Below are 24,835 nucleotides of genomic sequence, written 5' to 3' on the forward strand. Positions count from 1 at the left end.
ATCCCCTAAAGTTAGACATTTTTGGTTAGAGGTAGGTAATTTTTTGGAACAAATTACAGGAGTCAAATTCAGACAGGATCCAATGTTATTTTTATTGAGTAATATTAAGGTTATAAGACCAAAATTAAACTTAAATATGTATCAAATTGAATTTGTGTTAATTGCTTTAGCAGTTTCTAGGGAATGTATAGCAATATCATGGAAGTCAGAAATAGATTTAGGTAAGGAAAGATGGCATGCAGAACTTCGCAGTTCTGTACCGTTAGAGAAGATTACTTGCACTGTGAGATAAATATGTGTTTTGAAAAATATGGAGCCCATATTTACACAATGTGGGTTTGTATGTTTAATAGACTCTCTGAAGACCTCACTTCTTGGTAACCTCCAATATAGGCTTTATGGTATAAATGTTTTATTCCCATGGCATCTTCCAGATTTTATTTTTCTTTTCTTTTTTCTATTTTCTTTCTTTTTTTTCCTTTAGGGGTTGGGGGGAGGGGAGGTGGAAGGGTGGGATGGAGGGGTGGGGTTATATACCACGTATATTTTTTTGCAATAATTTTTGATTGAATGTAATGCAATTATTAGTGGTTTAAAATTCATAAAATAAATTTAAAAAGCTTTAAATGAAAGTTGCTGGATTTGCTGATCATTTCTATATCGTAAATTGCAATACATATAATTGAGAAAACAGAAAATTCATGTTTAACCATTATTAAACTCAAGCCTACGACTTTCAGAGAACTAAGCAACTGCTGGAACATATAGAACCCATCCTTACCTGGGTGATGCATCAGTGCTCGCTTCCTATAGGCTTTCTTAATTTCATCTTCTGAAGCAGTTTTGTCAACACCCAGAATTTTGTAATAATCTTTTCGTTTGCTCTTTTTCAGTTCAAGCTGAGCATTCTTAAGCAGCTGCTTATGCTCTAAGAAAAGGACACACAAAAATAAGGCACCTAGACGTTTTGGCGTGTTCTCCACCAAGAAGCAGTCCAGTAAGTTAGGATTTCCACCTTTACAGAACTGAAAGTAGTAGGCATAATTATTTTTTCTATGCTAGTATTGGACCAATTGATTTGCACTCAGGTCAAAGAGAAGAGTTTAAATAGGAGCGTTTTGCAAGTCTTGTCAAGGGCTGCTAAAAGGGGACTGTGAACGAGAGAAGAAGCTGTTAAAAAGCAGTGGGAGAAGTGCTTGTTTAAATTTCTCCATTGGCTAATTCACTATAGCCAATAAAAGAAAGGAAAGCTCAAATGGAGTGGCAAGTGTGTGAGTGGCCCAGCGTAGGAGTGGAAATTTGAGGCTTTGGTTAGACAGGCTTTGACGAGCAGAGGCTGAGGTGGAGGTGTACAAATTGAGGCAAGGTAAGAGCAGGTTGTTCTCTTTCCTCTTTAATAATCAGTGGGAATGGAAGCCAGGGCGGGCATGCTCCTCTTGCTGATTACTTCCTCTGCAAGAAGTGCATCCAACTGCAGCTCCTTACAGACCGTATTAGGGAACTGGAGCTGGACTGGATGAACTCCGGATCATTGGGGAGGCTGAGGGGGTGAGAGACAGGAGTTACAGGGATGCAATCACACCTAGGAGGAAGGAGGAAGGTAGCTGGGTGACATTCAGGAGAGGGAAAGGGAATAGGCAGGCAGTGCAGGGTACCCCTGTGGCCATTCCCCTCAGCAACATCCCTTTGGATACTGCTGGGGTTGACCTATCTGTGCCAGGCAGCAGCCAGACTGTGGTCGGCTCTGGGGCTCAGAAGAGAAGGGTGAAGTCAGGCAGAGCGATAGTCACAGGGGACTCAATAGAGAGAGGAAGAGAAAGGAGATTTTGCAGCCACAAAGGAGAGACTCGAGGATAGTGTGTTGCCTCCCAAGTGCTCAGGTCCAGGATGTCTTTGAGTGGGTGTAGAATATTCTTAAGGGGGAGGGTGAACAGCTGGTCGTGGTACATAGTGGTACCAATGACATAGGCAGGAGTTGGATAGAGGTCGTGCAAAGTTAAGTTTAGGGAGTTCATAAAGAGGCTGAAGAGGACCACCTCCAAGGTGGTCATCTCTGGATCACTCCTGGTACCACGAGCTAGGGAAAGTCAACAGAAAGATGGTGCAGACAAACGTGTAGCTGAAGAGATAGTGCAGGGACCAGGGCTTCAAGTTCTTGCATTACTGGAAGTTTTTCTGGTGAAGGGGTAAACTGTACAAGTGGGATGGATTGCACCCGAACTCAAGGGGAACCAATATCCTGGCAGGAAGGTTCACTAATGTTGTTGGGGGTGGGAGGGATGTCAGAATTTAAATTAGATTTGCAGAGGGGTGGAAACCAAGAGGAAGAGCCAGTTGACACACATGATGGGACAGTTGGTAGGGAATTTGTGTAGGAGGACAGGCAGATAGGATTGGGATGTTGCAACAGGGGCACAGAGTCAAAAGTAACAAGGGCTAAAGGTTTTGTATTTAAAGACTCGCAGCATGAGAAATAAAGTGATGACCTTTAGTACAGCTACACATTGGCAGGTATGATGTTGTGGCCATCGTGGGGTTGTGGCTGAAGGATGAATGCCATTGGGAGCTGAATGTCCATGATACACGGTGTATCAAAAGGATAGGCAGGTAAGCAGAGGGGATGGCGTGGCTCTGTTGCTAAGGAACAACATTAAATCATTAGAAAGAGGTGACAGGGAATCTGAAGATATAGAATAATTGTGGGTCGAGTTAAGGAATGGCAAGGGTAGACACTGCTGGCAATTATATGTAGATTTCCAAACAGTAGCTGGGATGTGGACTTTAACATGCAAGTAGATTGGGGAAAACCAGTTTGGGACTGGATCTCATGTCAGAGATTTTGTAGAAAGCCTATGAGCTGGTGTTTTAGAGCAGATTGTTGATTCGCCCACTAGGGGATTGCCTGTATTGGATTGGGTGTTGTGTAATGCCCCAGAGGTGCTTAGAGTAATGGAACTATTCGGGGGCAGTGATCACAATATGATTGAGTTGAATTTGAAATTTAACAGGGAGAAACTAAAGTCAGATGTGTTGGTATTTCAGTGGAGTAAAGGGAATGAAAGAGGAACTGGCCAAGGTAGATTGGAATGGAGTTTACATAGGAAATGAGGAAGGTGCAGGATAATTACATAACAAAAAAAAATTCAAATAGAAAAATGCCATAACTGTGGCTGACAAGGGAAGTCAAAGACAATGTAAAAGCTCCTCATTTAAGAAAGATGTTGGAGGGGGTTCAAAGGAGATTTACTAGGATGATTCCAGGAATGAAATGGTTATTATACAAGGAGCATTTGACAGCTCTTGGCCTGTACTCATTGGAATTTAGGAGAATGAGAGAGGATCTCATTGAAACATTTCAAGTGCTGAAAGGCATGGACAACGTGGATGTAGAAAGGTTGTTTTCCATGGTGGGAGAATCAAGGCCAAGAAGGCACAACTTCAGGATTAAAGGGGGTCTGCTAAGAATAGAGATGCGGAGGAATTTTGTTCAGCCAAAGGGTGGTAAATCTGTGGAATTTGTTGGGGCAGACAGTTGGGGCAGCCAGGTCATTGGGATCCCTGCCAAGGCAGGGATTGACAGATTCTTGATTAGCCAGGGTATCAAAGGTTATGGGGAGAAGGCCAGGCAGTGGGGCTGAGTGAGGAAATGGGTCAGTTCATGAGGAAGTGGTGGGGCAGACTCTATAGGTTCTATAGTCGATTTCTGCTCCTATGTCTTGTGGTCTTAAAAGAGAGGGCCGACAAGGAAGCTAAAATTAGTGGGGAGAGAGAGAGGATTGGGAAATTGTTAAAAACTCACAAGGGGAGAAAAAAAATGAAGCATGAAAGTAGGCTAGCAAATAATATTAAAGAGGATAATTCTTCAAGTATATAAAAAAATAAAAGAGAGGTGAAAGTAGATAGAGGACCACTAGAAAGTGATTCTGGAGAAAAATATAATAAGAGATGGAAGAGGAACTAAATTAGTATTTTGTATCAGTCTTCACTGTGGAAGACACAGTGTGCCAGGTGTCAAAAGGTATCATGGAAGGGAAGTGAGTGCAGTTACTATTTCATGAGTAGGTGATCAGAAAGCTGAATAGTTTAAGAGTGGACCAATGGGATTGCACCCTCCTGTTCTGAAAGTAGTGGTAGAGATTGTGGAGGCATTGGTAATGATCTTTCAAGAATCAATAAATTCTGATATGGTCGCAGAGGACTGGAAAATCACAAATGTCACCTCACTATTCAAGAGAGAAGGGAGGCATCAGAAAGGAAATTAGCCTGATGTTGAAGTCAATTGTCAAGGATGAGGTTACGGAGCACTTGGAGCCAGCAGGGTTTCCTCAAGGGAAAATCTTGCTTGAGACACTTATTGGAATTCTTTAAAGAAGTGACAAGCAGGATGGATAAAGGAGATGCAGTGGATGTTGTGTATTTAGATTTTCAGAAGACATTTGACAAGGTACCTCACATTAGGGTACTTAACAAGATAAGAGCTCATGGTATAACAGGAAACATACTAGCGGGGATAGAGCCTTGACTGATTGGCAGGAAGCAGAGTCAGAAACAGTGACCATATTCTTTTTGGCTGCCAGTTGCTAGTGGTGTCCCACAGGGGTTGGTGTGGGGAGCGACTTCTTTTTATGTTGTACATTAATTATTTGGATTATGGAATGAATGGCTTTGTGGCCAAGTTTGCCAAAGACAAAGAGAGAGTGCAATACTGGATCTTATATTGGGGAACAAGACAGGACAGGTGACAAGGTATGTGTAGGGGGAGAGTTTGAGTCCAGTGATCGTAATGCCATTAGTTTCAAGTTAGTTATGGAAAAGGATTATTTCTGGGCCTTGGGTTGAGATTCTAAATTGGAGAAAGGCCAATTTTTAGAAAATGAGAAAGGTTCTAAAATGCATGGATTTCGATAGGTTGTTTTCCAGCAAGGATGTGCAAGGTAAGTGGAGGACCTTCAAAGGAGAAATTTTGAGAGTACAGAGTTTGTAAGTTTCTGTCAGGATCAAAGGCAAGGTTAGAAGGTTTTTGAAACTTTGGCTTTTGAGGGATATTGGGGGATCTGGTTTGGAAGAAGAAAGAGGTGCATAATGGGTATAGGTAACATGGTACAAATCAGACACTTGAGGAATATAGAAAATGCAAGAAAAACCTCCAGAAAACAAATCAGGAAGGCTAAAAGAAGACACGAGGTTGCTTTGGCAGACAATGTGAAGGTAAACCCAAGGGGTTTCTATAAGTATATTAAAAGGATAGTAAGGGACAAAATTGGTCCTCTAGAAGATCAGAATGGCCATCTATGTGTGGAGCCTCACGAGATAGGGAGATCAGTTTTTTTTGCATCAGTATTTACTCAGGAAACTGGCATAGTGGATAAGGATGGAAGGGAAACAAGCAGAGTGGCATGGAACATATAGAGATTAAAGAGGAGGAGGTGCTTGCTGCCTTACAGTGAAGAAAGGTAGATAGATCCCCTGGGCATGACATGATACTCCCTCGGGCCTTGAGGGAGACTAGTGTAGAAATTGCAGGGGCCCTGGCAGAAATATTTAAAATGTCCTTATCCATGGGTGGGGTGCTGGAGGATTGGAGGGTGACTCATGTTGTTCTGTTGTTTAAAAAAAGGCTTAAAAAGTAAACCAGGTAATTACAGGCTGCTGAGGCTGACGTTAGTAGTAGGTAAATTACTGGAAGATGTTCTGAGAGATCGGATATACAAGTATTTGGACAGTCAAGGGCTAATTAAGGATATTCAGCATGGATTTGTGAATGGTAATAGTTTTTAATGAATCAGAGTTTTTCAAGTAGGTTACCAAGAAAGTAGATGAAGGAAAGGATGTTGTCAACAAGGACTTTAGTGAGGGCTTTGACAAGGTCCCCCATGGGAGGTTAGTTCAGAAGGTTCAGACACTAGGTATCCATGGATAGGGTGTAAAGTGGATTTGAAATTTATTGTATGGGAGAAGTCGGAGAGTGGTAGTGGATGATTGCTTCTCAGACTGGAGGCCTGTGACTAGTGGTGCGCCTCAGGAATCTGTGCTGGGACCATTGTTGTTTGTTGTCAAAATCAATGATCTGGATGATAATGTGGCACATTGGATCAGCAAGTTTGCTGATGACACTAAGATTGGAGGCATCGTGGACAGCGAGGAAGGTTTTCAAAGCTTGCAGAGCGATTTAAACCAGCTGTAAAAATGGGATGAAAAATGGCAGATGCAATTTAATGCAGACAAGTATGAGGCGTTACATTTTGGAAGGACAAACCAAGGTAGTAAATGGTAGGGCACTGAGGTGTGCAGAGGAGCAAAGGGATTTGGGAAACAGATACATAATTCCCTGAAAGTGGCATCATAGGTGGACAGGATTGTAAAGAAAACTTTTGGCATCTTGGCTTTCATAAATCAAAGTATTGAATATAGGAGTTAGGATGTTATGGTGAGGTGGTATAAGATATTGGTGAGGCAAAATTTGGAGTATCGAATACAGTTCTGGTCGCCTAACTACAGGAAGGACATCGGTAAGATTGAAAGAGTGCAAAGAAGATTTACTGGGATGTTGCCAGGTCTTCAGGAGTCAAGTTACAGGGAAAGATTAAACAGATTAGGACTTTATTCCTTGGAGCGTAGATGAATGAGGGGAGATTTGATAGAGGTTTACAAAATTATGAGAGGTGTAGACAGAGTAAATGCGAGTAGGCTCTTTCTACTTAGATTCTGAGAGATAAATGCAAGAGGATATGGCTTTAGGGTGAAAGGGAAAAGGTTTAGGGGAAACACAAGGGGGAACTTCTTCACAGTGGTGGGAGTGTGGAACGAGCTTCCATCTGACGTGGTAAATGTGGGCTCACTCATATTTTAAGAATAAATTGGTAGATACATGGGTGGGAGAGGTATGGAGGGTTATGGACTGGGTGCAGGTCGACGGGACTAGCAGAATATTTCGGCATGGGCTAGAAGGGTCGAATGGTCTGTTTTCTGTGCTCTAGTGTTCTATGGTCCTATAGGTGGAGGAGTAGGTAGTGCTGAAGAAACCAGGAGGTAGCAAAAGGACAGACAGATTAGGAGAATGGGCAGACAAATGGCAAATAAAATACAATGTCGGAAAGCATATGGTCATGCACATCAACAGAAAAAATAAACAGGCGGACTGTTTTTTTTAAATGGGGAGAAAACTGAACATACCCAGGTGTAAACTGACCTGGAAGCCCTCCTGCAAGATAGCCTTGCATGTTGAGTCAGTGGTGAAGAAGGCAAATGCAAATGCATTGCTGGCATTCATTTCAAGTGGAATAGAATATAAGGGTAGGGAGGTGATGCTGAGGCTCTATAAGGCACTGGTGAGACCTCAGGGAGTATTAGGCTCCTCAATTTAAGAAATGATGTGACGATGTTGGAGAGAGTTCAAAGGAGGTTCACAAGGATGATTCTAGGAATGAAAGGGTTATCTTGGCCTGTATTTGTTGGAATTTAGAAGAATGGGGGTGGGGGAGGAAACCTCATTGAAACATTTCAAATGTTGAAAGGCGTGGACAGAGCAGAAGTAGAAAGGTGGTTTCCCATGGTGGAAGAGTCTATGACAAGAGGGCACAACTTCAGAATTGAAGGGCATCTGCTTCAAACAAAGATGGGGAGGAATTTCTTCAGCCAGAGGGTGGCAAATCTGTGGAATTTGTTACCACAGGGCATTGTGGAGGCCAGGTCATTGGGTGTACTAAAGGCAGAGTTTGATAGGTTCTTGATTAACCAGGGCATCAAATGATACAGGGAGATCAGCTCATAATTAAATGGCGGGGCAGACTTGACGGGCTGAATAGCCTATTTTTGCTCCTATGTCTTATGAGTTCTTTTTACCCAAGTTAAATCTGAATCAAAATTTATTGTCATGAACAAGTCATGAAATTCAGTGATTTGCAGCTGCATAATTATGAACCGACTTACAACAATAATATTTAAAAAATACACGAAAAGTAAGGCAGTGTCTGTGGTTCATTGATCATTCAGGAATCTGATGGCAGCGGGGAAGAAGCTGTCCTTGTGCCACTGAGTGCTCGTCTTCAGTTTCCTGGACCTTTTTTCCTGATGGTAGCAGGGTGAATAGGGCCTGGCCTAGATAGTGGGGGTCTTTGAGGATAGAGGCTGCCTTTTCAAGACATTGCCTGGTGTCAATGTCCTCAATGGAGTGAAGTCTGATGCCTGTGATGTTGCAGACCGAGTTAACAACCCTCTGGAGTTTTTTCTTGTCCTGAGAGTTGGCGCCTCCATACCAGGCAATGATGCAACCAACCAGAATACTCACCACGGTACACCTGTAGAAGTTATCAAGAGTCTTTAGTGACATATAGAAGCTCCTCAAACACCTCACAAAGTATAGCCGCTGGCGAGCCTTCTTCATGATTGCATCGATATGAATGCTCCAGGGCAGATCCTTGGAGATGTTGACACCCAGGTATATGAAGTTATCGACCATCTCCACTACTGAGTCCTTGATGAAGATTGGATCATGTTTCCCTGACTTCCTCCTGAAGTCCACAATCATCTCCTTGGTTTTTATAATGTTGAATGCAATTTTGTTGATGTGACGTCACTCAAAGACCTGATCTATCTTCCTCCTGTACGCTTCCTCATTGCCGTTTGTGATTCTGCCGACAACTGTGGGTCATTGGCAAACTTCTAGATAGCATTGGAATTGTGCCTGGCCACAGAGTCGTGGGTGTATAATGAGTAGAGCAGTGGACTAAGCACACATCCTTGAAGTGCATCTGTATTGACAATTTGTACTGACTGTGGTCTTCCGATGAAAAAGTCAAGGATACAGATACAGAGTGGGGTACAAAGGCCCAAGTTTGTAGTTTCTTGACCAGCACCGAGGGGATAATGGTTTTGAAGGCTGAGTCTATGAAGAGCAGCTGTATGTATGAATTGCTGTTTTCGAGATGATCCAGAGCTGAGTGGAGAGCCAGCAATATTGCATTTGCTGTGGAGCGATTGTGACAATAGGCAAATTGCAGTGGGTCCAGACCTTTGCTTAAGTACATGTTAATTCTGGCCATGACCAGCCTCTCAAAGCATTTAATTGCAGTAGAAGTTAGTGCTAATGGGTGATGGCCGATGAGGCAGCTCAAACTACTCTTCTTGGGCACTGGGATGATTGATACCCTTTTGCAGCAATGAGAGGTTGAAAATATCCATGAACACTCCGGCTAGTTGGTTGGTGCAGATTTTCAGTACCTTGCCAGATACGCCGTTAGGCCCTGATGCCTTGCGAGGGTTCACCCTCTTGAATGATGTTCTAACATCGTCCTCAGAGACAGATATCACAGGGTCCTCGGCCTTTCCAGGGATTGTAGTAGGCACTGTTTGGTTCTTCTTCTCAAAGCGGGCAGGGAAGCTGTTCAGCTCATCGAGTAATGAAGCCTCGCTTTATAGGCTGTAATGGCCTGCACTCTTAATTGCCAATTTCCCTCAGAGATGGTCTTCGTAGGTCGTACCAGGCCTTCTTGTAGAGATCTAGATCCTTGTTCTCGCCCTCAGCAGGTTACAAATCCTCTGATTCATCCAGGGCTTCTGGTTGGGGAGCGCTCGGTACGTGCGCATGGGCACATACTCAGCCACACAGAAATTGCCTCTCACATCAGAATCTATCTCATACAATGCAGTGAACTTGAAATTACAAATCATTCTACATTCTTAAAAGAATACATATGGCAGTATTTGAGAAAATTAAATTTAAATGTCTTAAGCTGTGGATCCTTCTTTTGTTAATGGAACTTTATGAAACCATTAAAACTTAGATCAAAAGTAGCCAAGAAAGAGATGAGAAAACACCCCAAAGTGTCACAGAAAATTCTACATTTCCTAAAATATTATGGAACTTTCAAAAACAAAACTCAAAGCCACTGAGTTCTTCAAACCCATGATATTTAATGCCTGTTTATCATCATGTAAACAGTGACTTCTCCCTCACCTCACTGCTGACTGGCTGCTGTACCCACTCCACGCACTCAGACTAAGCAGTCAGAATAACTTTACAGGTAGTCCTCAACTTATATCCGTAATTGGGTCCGAAGGATTGGTCATAACTTGGATTAGTTGTGTCGGATTCGCATGTCATAACAAGGTACAAAAGCAATCTTGCCAAATAAAATGCAACAAATAAACCTTTAATGAAGAAACTCAGCCAAAGTACAGTATTTAAAAAAATATATATTTTGGTTGTACATGCGGGTGGACATAACTCACGTAGCTTGTAAGCTGAGGACTACCTGTATTATGAAAACAAAATGTAATGGCGGAATTACAGGACAGGCTCTGCCCTTAAAACACAGGCTGAAGAATTCACCACCTCATCTGCAATTTAGGAAATCACTTCACTCCAAATCGTATAGCATTAATATAAACATAATTCATTAGGTAAATGCATCTGTATATTGGCACCAGGAAAACATTTCCAAGGTTCACCAGCTATCACAAAATATTATAACATTGGATCTCTCATGCACCTACAAAATGGAGCACATGTAACCAAAGATTTTGATTGCTTAGACTTTGAAAGTTTTGGGAAGACGTCAGGATAAGTTTATTTTATATATACACACAAAGTTATAGGTGCCTATAATGCACTGTCAGGGGTTGTGTGGAGTCTGGAACAATAGGGCATTTAAGAGACCCTTGAACAGAGGCATGGATAAAAATAAAATATTTTTTGGGGGTAGATTTATATAGGTTAGCACAACATTGTGGGTCAAAGGGCCTGGACAGTGCTGTAAGGTTCTATGCTTTGCTGAAGATTTTACTTTTTAGTTAGTTTTGAGGCTTTGCATCAAAGTGACCACTGAGAGAACTTATTAATTTACCTTTTGTTTTTTCTGTCTGGTAAATTTTTTCATAATCTCTTACAGCCTCTTCATATTGTTCTGTATCCATATAACTATAAAATATATAAACAGTAAACATTTAATGCAAACACGAACAGCCAAAATATATTCTCAGTTTTTCAGCCCAACATTTACTTCCACGTTCTCAATCCAACGGGGATTCATTACAGTCATTTGTACTTTTGATGTGTGAAAAAGCCACAGGTTCAAGTTCTGCTGCAAGACCTAAAGAAAAGCTGGCATTTCAGTTTTGCTTGAGGAATTCAGGTCTTTGAAATTAAAATTGCAGCTGCTCTCAGCAGTTGGACACAAAAGACCACGTAGCAAAATGACTGCTAAAGCATTCAACAAATGCGTAAAGGACGGATCCCTTTAGCAGACACAGCACACAATGCAGAAGAATGATGTCTATCTAGAAACTAGATCACAGCAAAAGGATAGGACAAGTGTTCAAAATCAATAAATACTCCAAGTCTTGATGGGACGCATAGTAAACGACTGATGGAAGTACTAGTTGAAGGATATGCAGAATTTTCAATTGTCCTTGGATATTGGAGTAGCAGCAATGAATCAGAGGAGTGTAAATACACCCCTGTGGTTACAAGAGGAGAGAGATAGAAATGATAGACTGTAAGCCACTTCGCCATCCTTTTACATTAGTGGAATAACTTAATGATTAAAATTCGCATTCATTGCCACAAGGAAAAATATGAATGAATGCATGGACCAACTTCATTTCGTTAGTCAGGCATACCTTGAGAAGACTCTTCATGAAATAATAGAAATTTAGACATATAGCACGGTAACAGACCTTTTTGGCCAATGAGGCCACGCCACCAATTATACCCAAATGACCTACAAAGCCCAGTATATTCTGAGCGGTGGGAGGAAACCGAAGCATGAAGAGGATACCCATGCGCATCACTGGGAGGACGTACAAACACCTTAGACAGCTCTGGATTAGAATCCGGTTCATTGGCGCTGTAACAGCATTGCGCTAACTGCTATGCTAACTGTGCTGTCCTAGAAATAACAGATCCTTGGTGAAATTTCAGAACGTTTGAGATATAGTATACCACAAAAATGTCTTATCAGAAGTGAATCCCATTGGAAAGGGATACACTAAGGCACGAGAAAGCAAAACGTCGTAGTGGATACACTGAATCTAGCAGGAAGTTTACCAGAGAATTGCCCAAAGATTGATTAAAAATCAAAAAGAAAATTTAATATTCAATGAAATGATTTTAAGCAAAGATGCCATAATTCCGATGACTGGAGATGACACAAATCTTGGAACAGTAATACGCAAAAAGGATAGTGGCACACTTCAGAGGAACAAAGGTAATATGAAGATTTTTGTTTCATTTTAAAATTTAAAAAGGCTCCTGTTGGGTCAAACACACACACATCTTTAAAAGCTGTTAAGAAAACAATCAGAATCCTTCATCAATAAAGACAAGGGAACAAATACAAAGAAGACGTAGTAAACGTTGTGAACCACTAACCAGCCCCTATTGCCCCACTGATGCTGCTCCACCCACTGAATCCCACCATCTGTGCTCTCTTCTGTCTGTTATATTATTCTGTTCACTTCAAAGAACTCTCATTTTAGAAAAATGACAGCTGGAGAGGGAGCAGAGCAGGTCTTTCAGGACAGAACTGGAATGAAGCACCTCAGAATATGAATTGATTAGAGAACTTCGGAAGCCCATATTGCACTATTTACATTTAGAGATACAGCATGGTAACTTGCCCTTCCACCCCATGAGCCCATGTCACCCAATTAACCTACAACTTCTGTATATTTTGAAAGGTTGGAGCATCTGAAAAAAATCCACGTAGACACAGGGAGAACGTACAAACTCTACGGACAGCGCAGGATTTGAACCCAGGTCACTGGTGCTGTAATAGCATTATGCTAACCACGCCGCCCTTATTAGCCTTAATTAAAATCCCTCACAACTTTGAACAACTACAAAACATTTTATACTAGTGAGTGAATGCTAATCAGCAGTGGCTGCTTTAAAAAGAATTGGTAAAAATTCTTGGAGAAAAATTACAAGAATTTTCTTTTCCCAGGAGAAGCAGCTACATTTGCAAAATACTACCTGGTGGTTGCCAAGTTATGGGGAAGTGCACCTTCAGACTAACTGGATGATGAGACACACTGGGGTGAATGACCCCCTTTTACAGCTAGTAAAATCACTGCTTCGGCACCAGAGACCCAATTCAATCTGGTTTTCCTGTGATCTTTGTGTGGAGTTTGCACTTTCTCCCTGTGACCATGTGGGTTCCCCAGATGCTCCAGTTTCCTATCCCATCCAGAGTGGGCTGGTCGGTGAACTAGCCCTAGTGTGTAGACTAGTGTTAGAATCTGGGGGTACTTCATGAGAATGTAGAGAGAGTAAAAGAAATAGGATTAGTGTAAACGTGTGGCTGATGGTTGACACAGACTCATTTGGTTGAAGAGCCCATATACAGGGTTTCAACCCAAAACGTTGACTGTCCTCTTACATCACCTGACCCACTGAGTTCCTCCAGCAACTTGTTTTTTGCTCTGTGCTGTATGACATTTGCCGTGTTGCTTTGGCTCTATGACAATTCTATGACCGTCAGTCCCATTCAAAAAACTAGTTACATGGGTATTATTGTTAAAATGCCAAGAAATAACTTAGCTCCTGGTCACCAGCTCCAAATGTGCATTGATTGTGATGGAGAGTTCTATTCTGCTACTGCAATTGGATTCCTTCTTCAAAGTGGAATACAACATGTGGCTGCCACTTTATTGTACATTTGATGGCAGCAACACAAGAACAATTTCTATCCCAATGTTTTTGTTTAAATTCAAGTCCAAAACCTGAGACAGTCACAGTCTGACAGCAGAGCGCATAGTGAAATTCGAAGTCTCGGTCCAATGTCCACTGACCCTGTCGGTTAAACTAAATTCACATCAAGATACAATTAAATGCTGAAATTCAATCGAACAAACATGCTGCTCACCACTGTGCCCTTCTCATGTACGCCTTTATATACGTGTCATCAAGTTTTATTGCATTTGTGCAGTCTTCTATTGCTTGTTGCATCTTATTGAGCTGTAAAATATGTGCCAATCAGCAAATTTAATCTTTCTTAATACATTTTAAACACACAAGAAATTTTTAAAACCATTATTTTCTTTGCTACAACTTTTCCGATGATCACATTATCTGGTAAAATCCTCGTTATCCAGAATTCAACCAACTGGCAACCCCAAGCAGCTGGCAGAAAAGAGGAAATAAATACATTGAAATTTATTCATGCTGCCCAATGAACCTACAACCCCCCTATACATTTTGAAGGGTTGGAGGAAACTGGAGCACCCGGAGGAAAACCCAAGCAGACACGGGGAGAACATACAAACTCCTTACGGACAGCACGAGATTCGAAGATTGGCACTGCAACAGTGTGGCGCTAACCGCTCCGCCAACCCGGTCTCCAATTTAAACAGAAATTTAAAATTGTAAAGGTAAGCAACACACAGCTCCTCGGTAAAGATAGGAGCAAACATTCAGCCAGTGGAGCACCCCGCAGATGTTGGGATAAAGTTGTGTCCAAATAAAATGGCGATGCCCAGGATGAAGAACTCGCCACTGGGATGCCTTACCCTGCCTAGTAAAAGTCTTTATCTTTCTTAGTATATTATTAAGTATAGTAGAAAGGCTTTATTTGTAAACTTGGGGGAGGTGGGGTTAATTATGATGACACCATGGTTAGCGTAGCGGTTAGCACAATGCTGTTACAGTGCCAGTAATCAGGTTCAAATTTAAATTTACATTTTGTAAGTTACGGAAATTACCCGATTAAAGTGAACTTTACATAATTAAGGTCTACAATACTGCTTTTTTTCTTCAAATTACATTTTGCACTTTGCCTTTTCAACTGTTTATCCTTAATGCTGGCATTATTTAGGCATTCTATTTTAGATAGTTAGGCATTGAAAGAGGAAGTCTCAAGCAACTGGAAAATTTGCATATCTGCACCTACCATTTCCCGTAGGTGCTGTACACTGGTTTTTTTAAAAAACTGTACTTACATGGATGTACGACTACAGACGTTAGGAACAGGAATAGACCACTTAGCCTCTCAAGGCTGCTATGTCATTTAAAATCCCAGCTGTTTTGATCAACTCCTAACCTGGTGATGCTCACACCTCCTTGCTTATCAAAATGCATCTTCCCCTGCCTTTAAAACATTCAAAGACTGCCTCTGTTGCCCTTCACAGAGTGCTGCATCCCTGTGTTCAGATCATTTAAACTGTTCAAATCAGAGACCCATGTCACATTTTTAATTGGAATTTCTTTGATTAAAAGGCAGTAATTGTAATTGAAATTAAAATTTTGTGTGACGATTGTATCCAGTTGCAGCTATATAACTGCGTGACCGATGGTATAGGCGCTCTGTGGTTAGTAAGGGATTACTTAAGGAAGTATGCGATTTGAAAAAAGGTTGAAAACCACTGGCTTACACACTCCACACATCATTGGACTAATTGACATCACCTAACACATGTGAAGCACGGGCTCACTTCTGGGATAAACTTGGTCTGTAGAATTTGCCTTATTCAAAAATGAGCAAATGAGAAATTCATAGATCACCCAAGCTTCATAACAACTATAAATAAAAACAACTTACCTTGGAGCCCACTGTCCCCCGATTACAGTATAATTTAGCATTAGTTTTGATGTTATTTGGATCGATCTTCAGTGCCTCTGTGTAAAGCTCAAATGCCTTGTCAAAAGATCCTTCTTTAAAAGCTCTGTTCCCTTCTTCCTTCTTTGCTCGTAAAGCTTTAGCATTCTATTTGCAGAAAGGAAACAAAGAGGGCCTCATTGCTGTTTCAGTTCAAATGTGCAACATCATATAACCATATAACCATTTATGGAGCGGAAACAGGCTATGTTGGCCTTTCGAGTCCGCACCGGTTCACTGATTTTGTGCGACCTCTTCACGTCAAATAATTTTTCACTTTACCATTGTTTTCCTTTCTATGAAAAACTCAATTGTTGAACACATGCCAAAAGGAAAAGTTTTAAGGAAAAAAAAAGTGTCCATCATCACCAAAATGGTTCATTCACATTCAGTCTATTTTCAGGCCCCTGAAATATGGTTAGAACCAATAGTTCTGATAGGGGTTCCAACCCAAATTATGAACCTTTCCTCCTTTTTCCCAGCATCGGAATAACTATCCATTCTTTGAGATTTTAATTCAGCCCCTCACACTATTCATATGAAATGAATGTTAGAAACTGGTTATCTTGAAGTGATAACTGCTTCATTGTTGAGGAACCAGGGCAGGAATTAATGCAACTGTAGCTTCTGGCATTCATGTTGCCAGGGCCTGATATTGGGAAGCCAGTGACGGAATGAAGTTACAGCCACTGAATGCAATTGCAGAAATTAATGGATACTCTTAAAAAAATAAAAATACAAGGGTATTCTATAGTGTGACAAATATGACCAAAGGAAAATAAAAAGTTAGAGCTATTGTTCTAAAGAGATTAAATTTTAAATTTAGACACACAGCACGGTAACAGGCCATTTTGGCCCACAAGTCCATGCTGTCCAGTTTATACCCAATTAACCTACACCCCCAGTACATTTCAAACGATGGGAGGAAATTGGAGTCCCCCAGGGAAAATCCATGCATAACGGGGAGATCGTAGAAACTCCTTACAGACAGCTGTAAAGGCATTGGGCTAACTGCCTCGCTAACCACGCCAAATCTTTTCCCATTCAAAAGACTCAAAGAGAAGTGTCAATTGATTGTACTTTCAGAATTCAAAACAAAGAACACTGGGACTCATCTGAGATAACATACATTTCACCCACATAGGATTACTGGAGAAAATACTCCTCAGTGCACAAGTTGCTACTAAACACATTGAGCTTGATTATGCAAGGTGAGAACAGAAAATGGTTCTTTTTTTTGTTATACATAGCCAATTTTCCCAAGTTATAAAATGACTCAAATAATTCTAATTGGCAAAACATGATGCCTATTTCTGCATTTACGCCAAAATTGCTGATATTACGAAGCTTTCCACAGAATCTGGTTGTAACTCTGTAACAATGCTTTTAACAAATAGAACATTTATTGGTTAGCATCTCACAAAACTCGCTGGTAAATAATCATAAAATGGTGGGTTTACTACAATTACTGCACATCCAATCATCACCACCATTTAAAATTAAAACCTCCAAATTGTGTTCTATCCAAAATTCATGCATCAAAGCTGATTTCATTATACTTAGACATAATGTATCTAAGTTTAAGGATTATCAATTTGGTTTTTTTTCTGCATTAAAATGCTATGAAATATCTCAAGAGAAAGACAGAACGAGCTATGGGATTTGCCTTCCCTGTGCCAATTTTATACCCTTTAAAAAAAATGTAAGGAAACAGAGAATGGTCAGTATTGCAGTGCCCAAAGTGTTCATCCTGGAATCGTAAATAAAAATTTTTGGATGAACACCTGATACAACACTTTCTGCAAGATCTAAATTTTTTTTCTATAAATATACATCAAAATTTTCCATTTTCAAGATATAGAGATAAATATATATATATATAAAATATATTTTGATAACTTTTTCTTACAAAACGTAACAACCCCTCCCTCCCATGCACTTCACAGTATAAATCCGTATATTGTCAGGGCTTACAGTTGGGTTTTAAAAAAAAGTTTTCATTTGGGGGTGTGGGGAGGTCACTTGTATTTTTAGAATAGTAACACATTTTTTTTTTTTAAATTATTATATTTGGGCCCCTATATAATCCAGATATGGTTGCCATATTTTTATAAATACACCATATTTGTTCTTTAAATTATATGTGATTTTTTTCATTGGAATACAACTGTTCACTTGTCTTCCATCGTGCTCTATGTAGAGGGGAGTCAGATTTCCAAGTAATTGCAAAATATTTCTTCGCCACAGCTAAAGCTATTTTAAGATATGGAATTTAGTTAGTTTTTTACTTGTTTCAGTAAAATTGTCCAAAAGATAATGCTCTGAGTCCACGAGGCATTTTCTGCGAGATCTTGACTGAAAGTTGTTAATTGAGATTAGATAGGTTTTTATAATTGATATTTTGATTATTTTTAACATTTTGTATTTTATTTTAGATCTAATGTTGATTTGAAGAGCTGATCAGCTTCCTTATCTACTGCATATTTTTCAGAAAATCAAGCAGGCTCCAATACAACCACGAGCTCTTGTCACTCGATTCTTCACACCAAGATTTTCCCAGGCAATAGAAACAAACACTTCTAAAAGTCAAGAGGCAGTTAACTGGATGACTGTCAGGAGAGGCAAGAGGAAGACAGTGCAGAGCACCCCTGTGGCCGTTCCCCTCAACAGGTATACAGTTTTAGATACTGTAAAGGGGGGGGGGAGGGGAGAAGAAAGTAGCCACCGGGGACAAGTTGTGGTGGTCACATCTCCGACACAGAGACTGGCCCCTCGGCTCATAAGGAAAGGATGGCTCCTGAACTGCAGAGGGACCAATACCCTAGCAGGCAGGTTTGCTACAGCTGTTGGGGAGGGTTTACATTAGTTTGGTGGGGGGGTGGGGGTGGGAATCAGAATGTGAGGGCAGAGATTAGGGTAGAAGGACAAAAGCATGATACTATTTGCTACAAGTTGGTGAGGAAGGACAGGCAGGGAGAAAAACATAAATGTGGCCAGTTAGAGAGGTTGAAATGTCTCTATTTCAATGCTAGGAGTATTTGGGATAAAGGGGATGAACTTAGAGCATGAATCTGTACATGGAACTACGAGGCTGTGGCCATTACTGAAACTTGGCTGGAGTAAGGGTAAGATTGGCTGATGCAGGTCACTTGGTTTAGGTGCTTCAAATAGGATGGGAGGTGGAAAAGGGGAAGTGGGGGGGAGTGGCATTACTAGTGTCACAGCAATGAAAGGGAGGACACTGTAGAGGGAGGGTCCACTGAGTCGGTGTGGGTGGAAGTCAGAAATAGGAAGGGAGTGCTGGGAGTAGTCTATAGGCCTCCCCAAATAGCCCTCAGGACACCAAAGAGCAGATAAGCAGGCAGATTTTGGAATGGTGTGAGAAATATAGGGTTGTAGTTATGGGTGATTTCAACTTCCCAAACATTGACTGGCACCTACTGACTGCAAGAGGGATAAATGAGGCTAAATTTGTCAGGTGTGTTCAAGAAGGATTCCTGACACGGTACGTAGATCAGCTGATGAGGGTAGAGGTCATACTGGTTCTGGGGAATGCACCTGGTCAGGTGGCGGACCTCTTGGTGGGGGAGCATTTTGGCGAGAGTGTCCACAATTCCCTGAGCTTTAATATAGCCATGGAAAAGGACTAGGAAAGTGCTTAACTGGGGAAGGGCTAATTATGAAGGGATGAGGCAGGAACTAGCAAGAATAAATTGGAAACATGTTTAAGGGTGAAAACACAGAAATAATGTGGAGGAAGTTTAAGGACAACTTGTGCAGGGTTCAAAAGATGGTAGGAAAGGGGAACCGTGGTTGACGAAGCAGGTGAGGTAACTAGTTGACAGGAAGAAGGAAGCATATATTAGATATGGGAAGCAGGAAACAGGAGAGGCTCATGAGAAGTATATGGTAGCCAGGAAGGAGCTTTAAAAAAGGACTTAAGAGAGCTCAAAGAGGGCATGAGAAGGCCTTGGCATGTAGAATTAAAGCGTAGGTGGGGCTGCTAAAGGATAAAGGAGGCAACATGTGCCTGGGAGCGGAGGAGGCTGTGGACGTCCAAAATGAATACTTTGCCTTAGTATTCACCAAATAAAAGGTCCTTGATCAGTGAGGTTGAAATTGAACAGGCCTACGAGCTGGACAATGTGGAGATTAAGGAAGCAGAAGCGTTGGATCTTCTTAAAAACATCAAGATTGATAAGCCCCCGGAGCCGGATGCAATAGACCCCAGGCTGCTTTGGGAAGTAAGAGGAGAGATAGCTGGGGCAGTAGCTATGATCTTTGAATCTTCTTTGGCCATAGGGGAGGTGCCGGAGGATTGGAGAATGGCAAATGTAGTTCCCTTGTTTTAACAAAGGTAATAGGAAAATCCTGGGAATTATAGGCTGGTGAGTGTTATGTCAGTGGTGTGCAAACTATTGGAGAGGATTCTTACGAATAGGATCTATGAGCGTTTGGAGAAGTACAGTCTACTCAAGGATAGTCAGCATCGCTTTGTGAAGGGAAGGCCACGCCTCACGAGTCTAATTGAGTTTTTTTGTGTCGGTAACGAAAGAAATTGATGAGGGTAGGGCAGTAGATGTGGTCTAGATGAATTTTAGCATGGTATTTGACAAGGAATCTCACAGGACTCATCTAAAAAGTCATGAGTCACAGGATCAGTGGAAAATTAGCTGTACGGATAAAAAATGGACTTGTAGGAAAAAAGCAGAGAGTCGAAGCGGAAGGAAAGTATTCTGCTTGGAGGTCGGTGACTAATGGAGTGCTGCAGGTATTTGTTCTGGCGCCCCTGTTGTTTGTGATTTTTATAAATGACCTGGATGAAAAGATGGAAGGATGGGTCAGTAACTTTGTGGATGACATGAAGGTGGAGGAGTTGTGGATGGAGCTGAAGGTTATCAAAGGTTACAAAAGGATATAGACAGGATGCAGAGTTGGGCAGAAAAGTGGCAGATGGAGTTCTATCCAGATAAGTGTGAGGTGATGCAGTTTGGAAGGACAAACAAAAAGGCTGACTACAGTTAGTTGTGGGTGAGGATGAACAGAGGGACCTTGGGGTTCAAATCCATACATCCTTCAAGGTCACTGCACAGGTTGATAGAATAGTTAAGAAGGCCTATTGAATTCAGGAGTAGAGAGGTCATGTTACAACTCTACAAATCTCTGGTAAGACCACTCTCATGTTCAGTTCTGGTCACCTCACTGTAGGAAGGACGTGGATGTTATGGAGAAGGCGCAGAGCAGATTTACCAGAATGTTGTCTGGATTGGAAATCAAGTCTTATGAGGCAAGGTTAGCAGTGCTGGGACTTTTAGAGGTAGAGGTCTACAAGATTATGCATAGATAGGGTAGATAGCCAGTACCTGTTTCTGAGGGCAGGATCAGCAAACACCACAGGACAAGAGTAACTTTAAAAAAAAAGTACAGAGAGAGTTGCGGGTGCCTGGAATGCCTTGCCGGGGATGGTGGTGGAAGCTGAAACATTTGGGGCATTTAAGAGACTCTTAGACAGACACATGGATGAAAGGAAAATAAAGGGGTTAGTGCTTTTTTTAGGAAGGGATATATGGGTTAACACAAGGGCTGAAGGGCCTGTACTGTGCTGAATTGTTTTATGTTCTAAATAGATGTGCTGAATTGAAACTGCAAAGGCATAGCAGCATTCAAAATTATTATTTCATGATATCAGAGTTGCATAATCCCACCATTAGGAAAAGTTGAAAAATTAATGCAAGTTGCAATTCAGTTTATCAAAACATTCCTGATAAATTCTTCCAAGCTTGCCAATTTCATTCTCTTCTCTTTCAAAACTTGGAGATGATCTTTAATTCGGGCTTCACAACACGGCATACATCTCATCATTCCTGTGACAGACACTTAAAAGAACTCTAATTACTTTACGCATTTCATTTTTCAGAAGAAAAATCTTTTTACTAAAAAAACACAATTACTGCAAATAGAATACAGTCCACCTTTTGCCTCCAGGTCGCGTAGTAGGCAATCAGTACATACCCTGCATGCAAGTCGAGCCTTTTCATGATCAGGTGCCATTTTTAAAGCCTGGATAAAAAATTGCACAGCCTTTTCAATACAGTCCTCATAGTAAAGGCAAAGTCCCCTCACGTACAAAGCATCAGCATTGGTTGAATCCATGCGTAAAATATCACTGAAACAAAAACAAACAAATCATTGGTGATGTCCCAGTTATATGGACATGCTGGTGCTGCTGGCACGAGAACAGAGGTCAAGTGTGAACTTGATAGTGTAGAAGTGCAGAAACATGTCCTGTTGAGAATGGAGTCAGTAAGGTGAGGGCACAGATTCAGAGAATTTTGATTAAAATTTGTTTTTGCAGTATGATTTGAAATGGCACTGGCGGCAAATTTAATGATTCTGCAAAGGAAATTGAATGTATAGGGAAAAAGGAAAGGATGACAGGATGCTGCTAAAGATCAGAGCGGTTTAACTAATTGGATGCAATATACATATGTGCTGGAGAAACTCAGCAGGTCTAGAAATCTCTGGTGAGACCACACTTAGAATATTGTGTTCGGTTCTGGTCTTTTATAAATTTAATGATTCAACCTAACTGCATCTGTGGTCAAGATGATTGAATAATTAACAAATCTCATCTGTTATTTTATTTGGATCCCCCCCCCCCCCCCCCACCACTCTCTGAGTGGCACATTTTCACCGACCTTTCCCACTGGACTTTTGATAGAACTTACTCTTTTGGAGGCACCAATACCCCCAAGTGTAAAGCCCTGCAAAAGGTAGCAGACACTGCCCAGTACATCACAGGCAAAATTCTCCCACCATCGAGAATATCGACATGGAACATTGCCGTTGGAGTGCAGCAGTGACTTTTTCCCTAGGTGGGAGTAGCAAACACCAGAGCACATCTGTGCAAAGTGAAGCAATGAAAGTTTCGGGGAGATATCAGGGTATGTCCCACCCCCTCCCCCCTCCCCCCTCCACAGAGAATTGTATATGCCTGGAATACTTTGCCAGGGGTGGTGGTGGAGGCTGAAACATTAGGGGCATTTAACAAGCACATAGATGAAAGAAAAACTGAGGGTTTCAAAGTAGGGCTTAGTTTTTTTTATTTTGGTCGGAATATATAGGTTGGCACAACAACAAAGGCCGAAGGGCCTGTACTGTGCTGTTTATGGGAGACATCAGGGATTCTTGTTTAACCAACTAGAAATCTTATTCTAAGGGAACTGGTAAGATTCTAGAGAAAATTGACAGTTTAGCTTTCAGTAAATGATAATGATGACAGCGGGTTTATCATCATACACATTGTACAATGCTCACATGCACCAAACTCTGACTTGCTGCAGCCAGAGAGGTATGTTGCTAAAATAATTTACAATAGTATACATGAAGCAGAGTTAATGAACATAAAAGATAGATTGATTATAAATATTCTCAGTTGCCACAGTACAAAAAAATTGACATTACAATAGTCTTTTTGTGATGCTTGCATATTCTATGATGGGCAAAATTTTCAATAAAACATGCATTATTTTGTTAAAATTCCACATGGGTTCATTTGATTCCTAAGAGTTTAGCAACTTTCTAAACCATAGATCATGACAGCACAGAAACAGGCCCCTTCAGCCCTTCTAGTCTGTGCTGAATCATTTTTTTGCCTAGTCCCACTGACCTGCACCCAGTCTGTAGCCCTCCATACCTCTCCCATCTAAGTATCTATCTAAATTCTTCTTAAATGTTAAAATTGAACCCACCTTCATCATTTCAGCTGGCAGCTCGTTCCACACTCCCACCACTCTCTGTGTGAGGACATTTCCCCCTTAAGTTCCCCCTAAACTTTTCCCCTTTCACCCTGAACCCATGTCCTCTGGTTTGTATCTCACCTACCCTCAGTAGAAAGAGCTTATCTACATTTATTCTGTCAATCCCCCTCAATTTTAAATACCTTGATCAAATCTCCTCTCACTCTTCTACGCTCTAGTGAATAAAGTACTAACCTGTTTAACCTTTCCCTATAATTTAATTCCTGAAGATCAGGCAACATCCTACGGAATCTTCTCTGCACTCTTTCTATTTTATTATTATCTTTCCTGTAGTTCGGTGACCAAAACTGGACACAATACTCCAAATTTGGCCTCACCAATGTCTTATACAACTTTACCATAATATCCAAACTCCTATACTCAGTACTTTGACTTTCGAAGGCCAATTTGCCAAAAGCTCTCTTTACAACCCTATCCACCTGTGACGCCACTTTCAGGGAATTATGTATCTGTATTCCCAGAGTCCTCTGTTTTACCGCACTCCTCAGTGCCCTACCATTTACTGTGCATATCATTTCTTGGTTGGTCCTTCCAAAATGCAACATCTCACACTTGTCTGCATTAAATTCCATCAACCATTTTTCAGCTCATTTTTCCAGTTGACCAGATCCCTCTGCAAGCTTTGAAAACCTTCTTCGCTGTCCACAACGCATCCAATCTTAGTGTCATCTACAAATTTGCTGATCCAATTTAACACATTATCATCCAGATCACTGATATAGATGACAAACAATAATGGTCCCACCACTGATCCCTGAGGCACACCACCAGTCATAGGCCTCCAGTCACTATTCTCTGGCTTCTCCTGTCCAGCCATTGTCAAGCCAAGTTCACTACTTCACCATGAATATCTAGCATCTGAATCTTCCTGACTAACCTTCCATGTGGGACCCTGTCAAAGACCTTACTAAAGTCCATGTAGACAACATCCACAGCCTTTCCTTCATCATCATTCCTGGTAACTTCCTCAAAAAACCTATAAAATTGGTTAAACACAACCTACCATGCACAAAGCCAATCAGTTCTTGGCTATCCAAATAATTGTATATCTGCTTTCTTAGAACCCCTTCCAATAATTTACCTGCTACTGATGTCAGGCTCACTGGCCTATAATTTCCAGAGTTTCTAAATATATTTTAAATATTTCTGCTGTGACATATCAGCCATTCTTTGCCTGTGCCATATCACTGAATAGTTGCAGGCTAATTGAATGTCGAAGACATTAGAACAGAGCATGATAATTAAGAACATGGGTCTCTAGATAATAATCATGATCAAGTCTCTATATGGTCTTTTTCTCTGTCTGTTCCATCTTCCTAATACTATCAGCTGAAGTGAAAGATGATTAATCTTAAACCTTAACCCTGTGTCTCTCTCCACAAATGATGCTTGACGTAATACATATTTCCAGAAAGTCCCATC

General features: G+C 41.1%; 1 protein-coding gene across 1 annotated transcript in view; it reads right to left on the reverse strand.

Moving 5' to 3' along the window:
- Positions 1 to 24,835, reverse strand: part of dnajc7 (DnaJ (Hsp40) homolog, subfamily C, member 7) — a 74,663-nt gene that overhangs the window by 17,353 nt on the left and 32,475 nt on the right. The window contains exons 7-11 of the mRNA XM_069906840.1: positions 21,606 to 21,759; positions 15,537 to 15,701; positions 13,866 to 13,957; positions 10,845 to 10,918; positions 782 to 928 (exon numbers count right to left, since the gene is read on the reverse strand). Coding sequence (XP_069762941.1) covers positions 782 to 928; positions 10,845 to 10,918; positions 13,866 to 13,957; positions 15,537 to 15,701; positions 21,606 to 21,759 — 632 coding nt within the window. The remainder of the gene's footprint in view (positions 1 to 781; positions 929 to 10,844; positions 10,919 to 13,865; positions 13,958 to 15,536; positions 15,702 to 21,605; positions 21,760 to 24,835) is intronic.

Source organism: Narcine bancroftii, chromosome 12, assembly GCF_036971445.1.
Source record: "Narcine bancroftii isolate sNarBan1 chromosome 12, sNarBan1.hap1, whole genome shotgun sequence".
Taxonomy (NCBI): Eukaryota; Metazoa; Chordata; class Chondrichthyes; order Torpediniformes; family Narcinidae; genus Narcine; species Narcine bancroftii.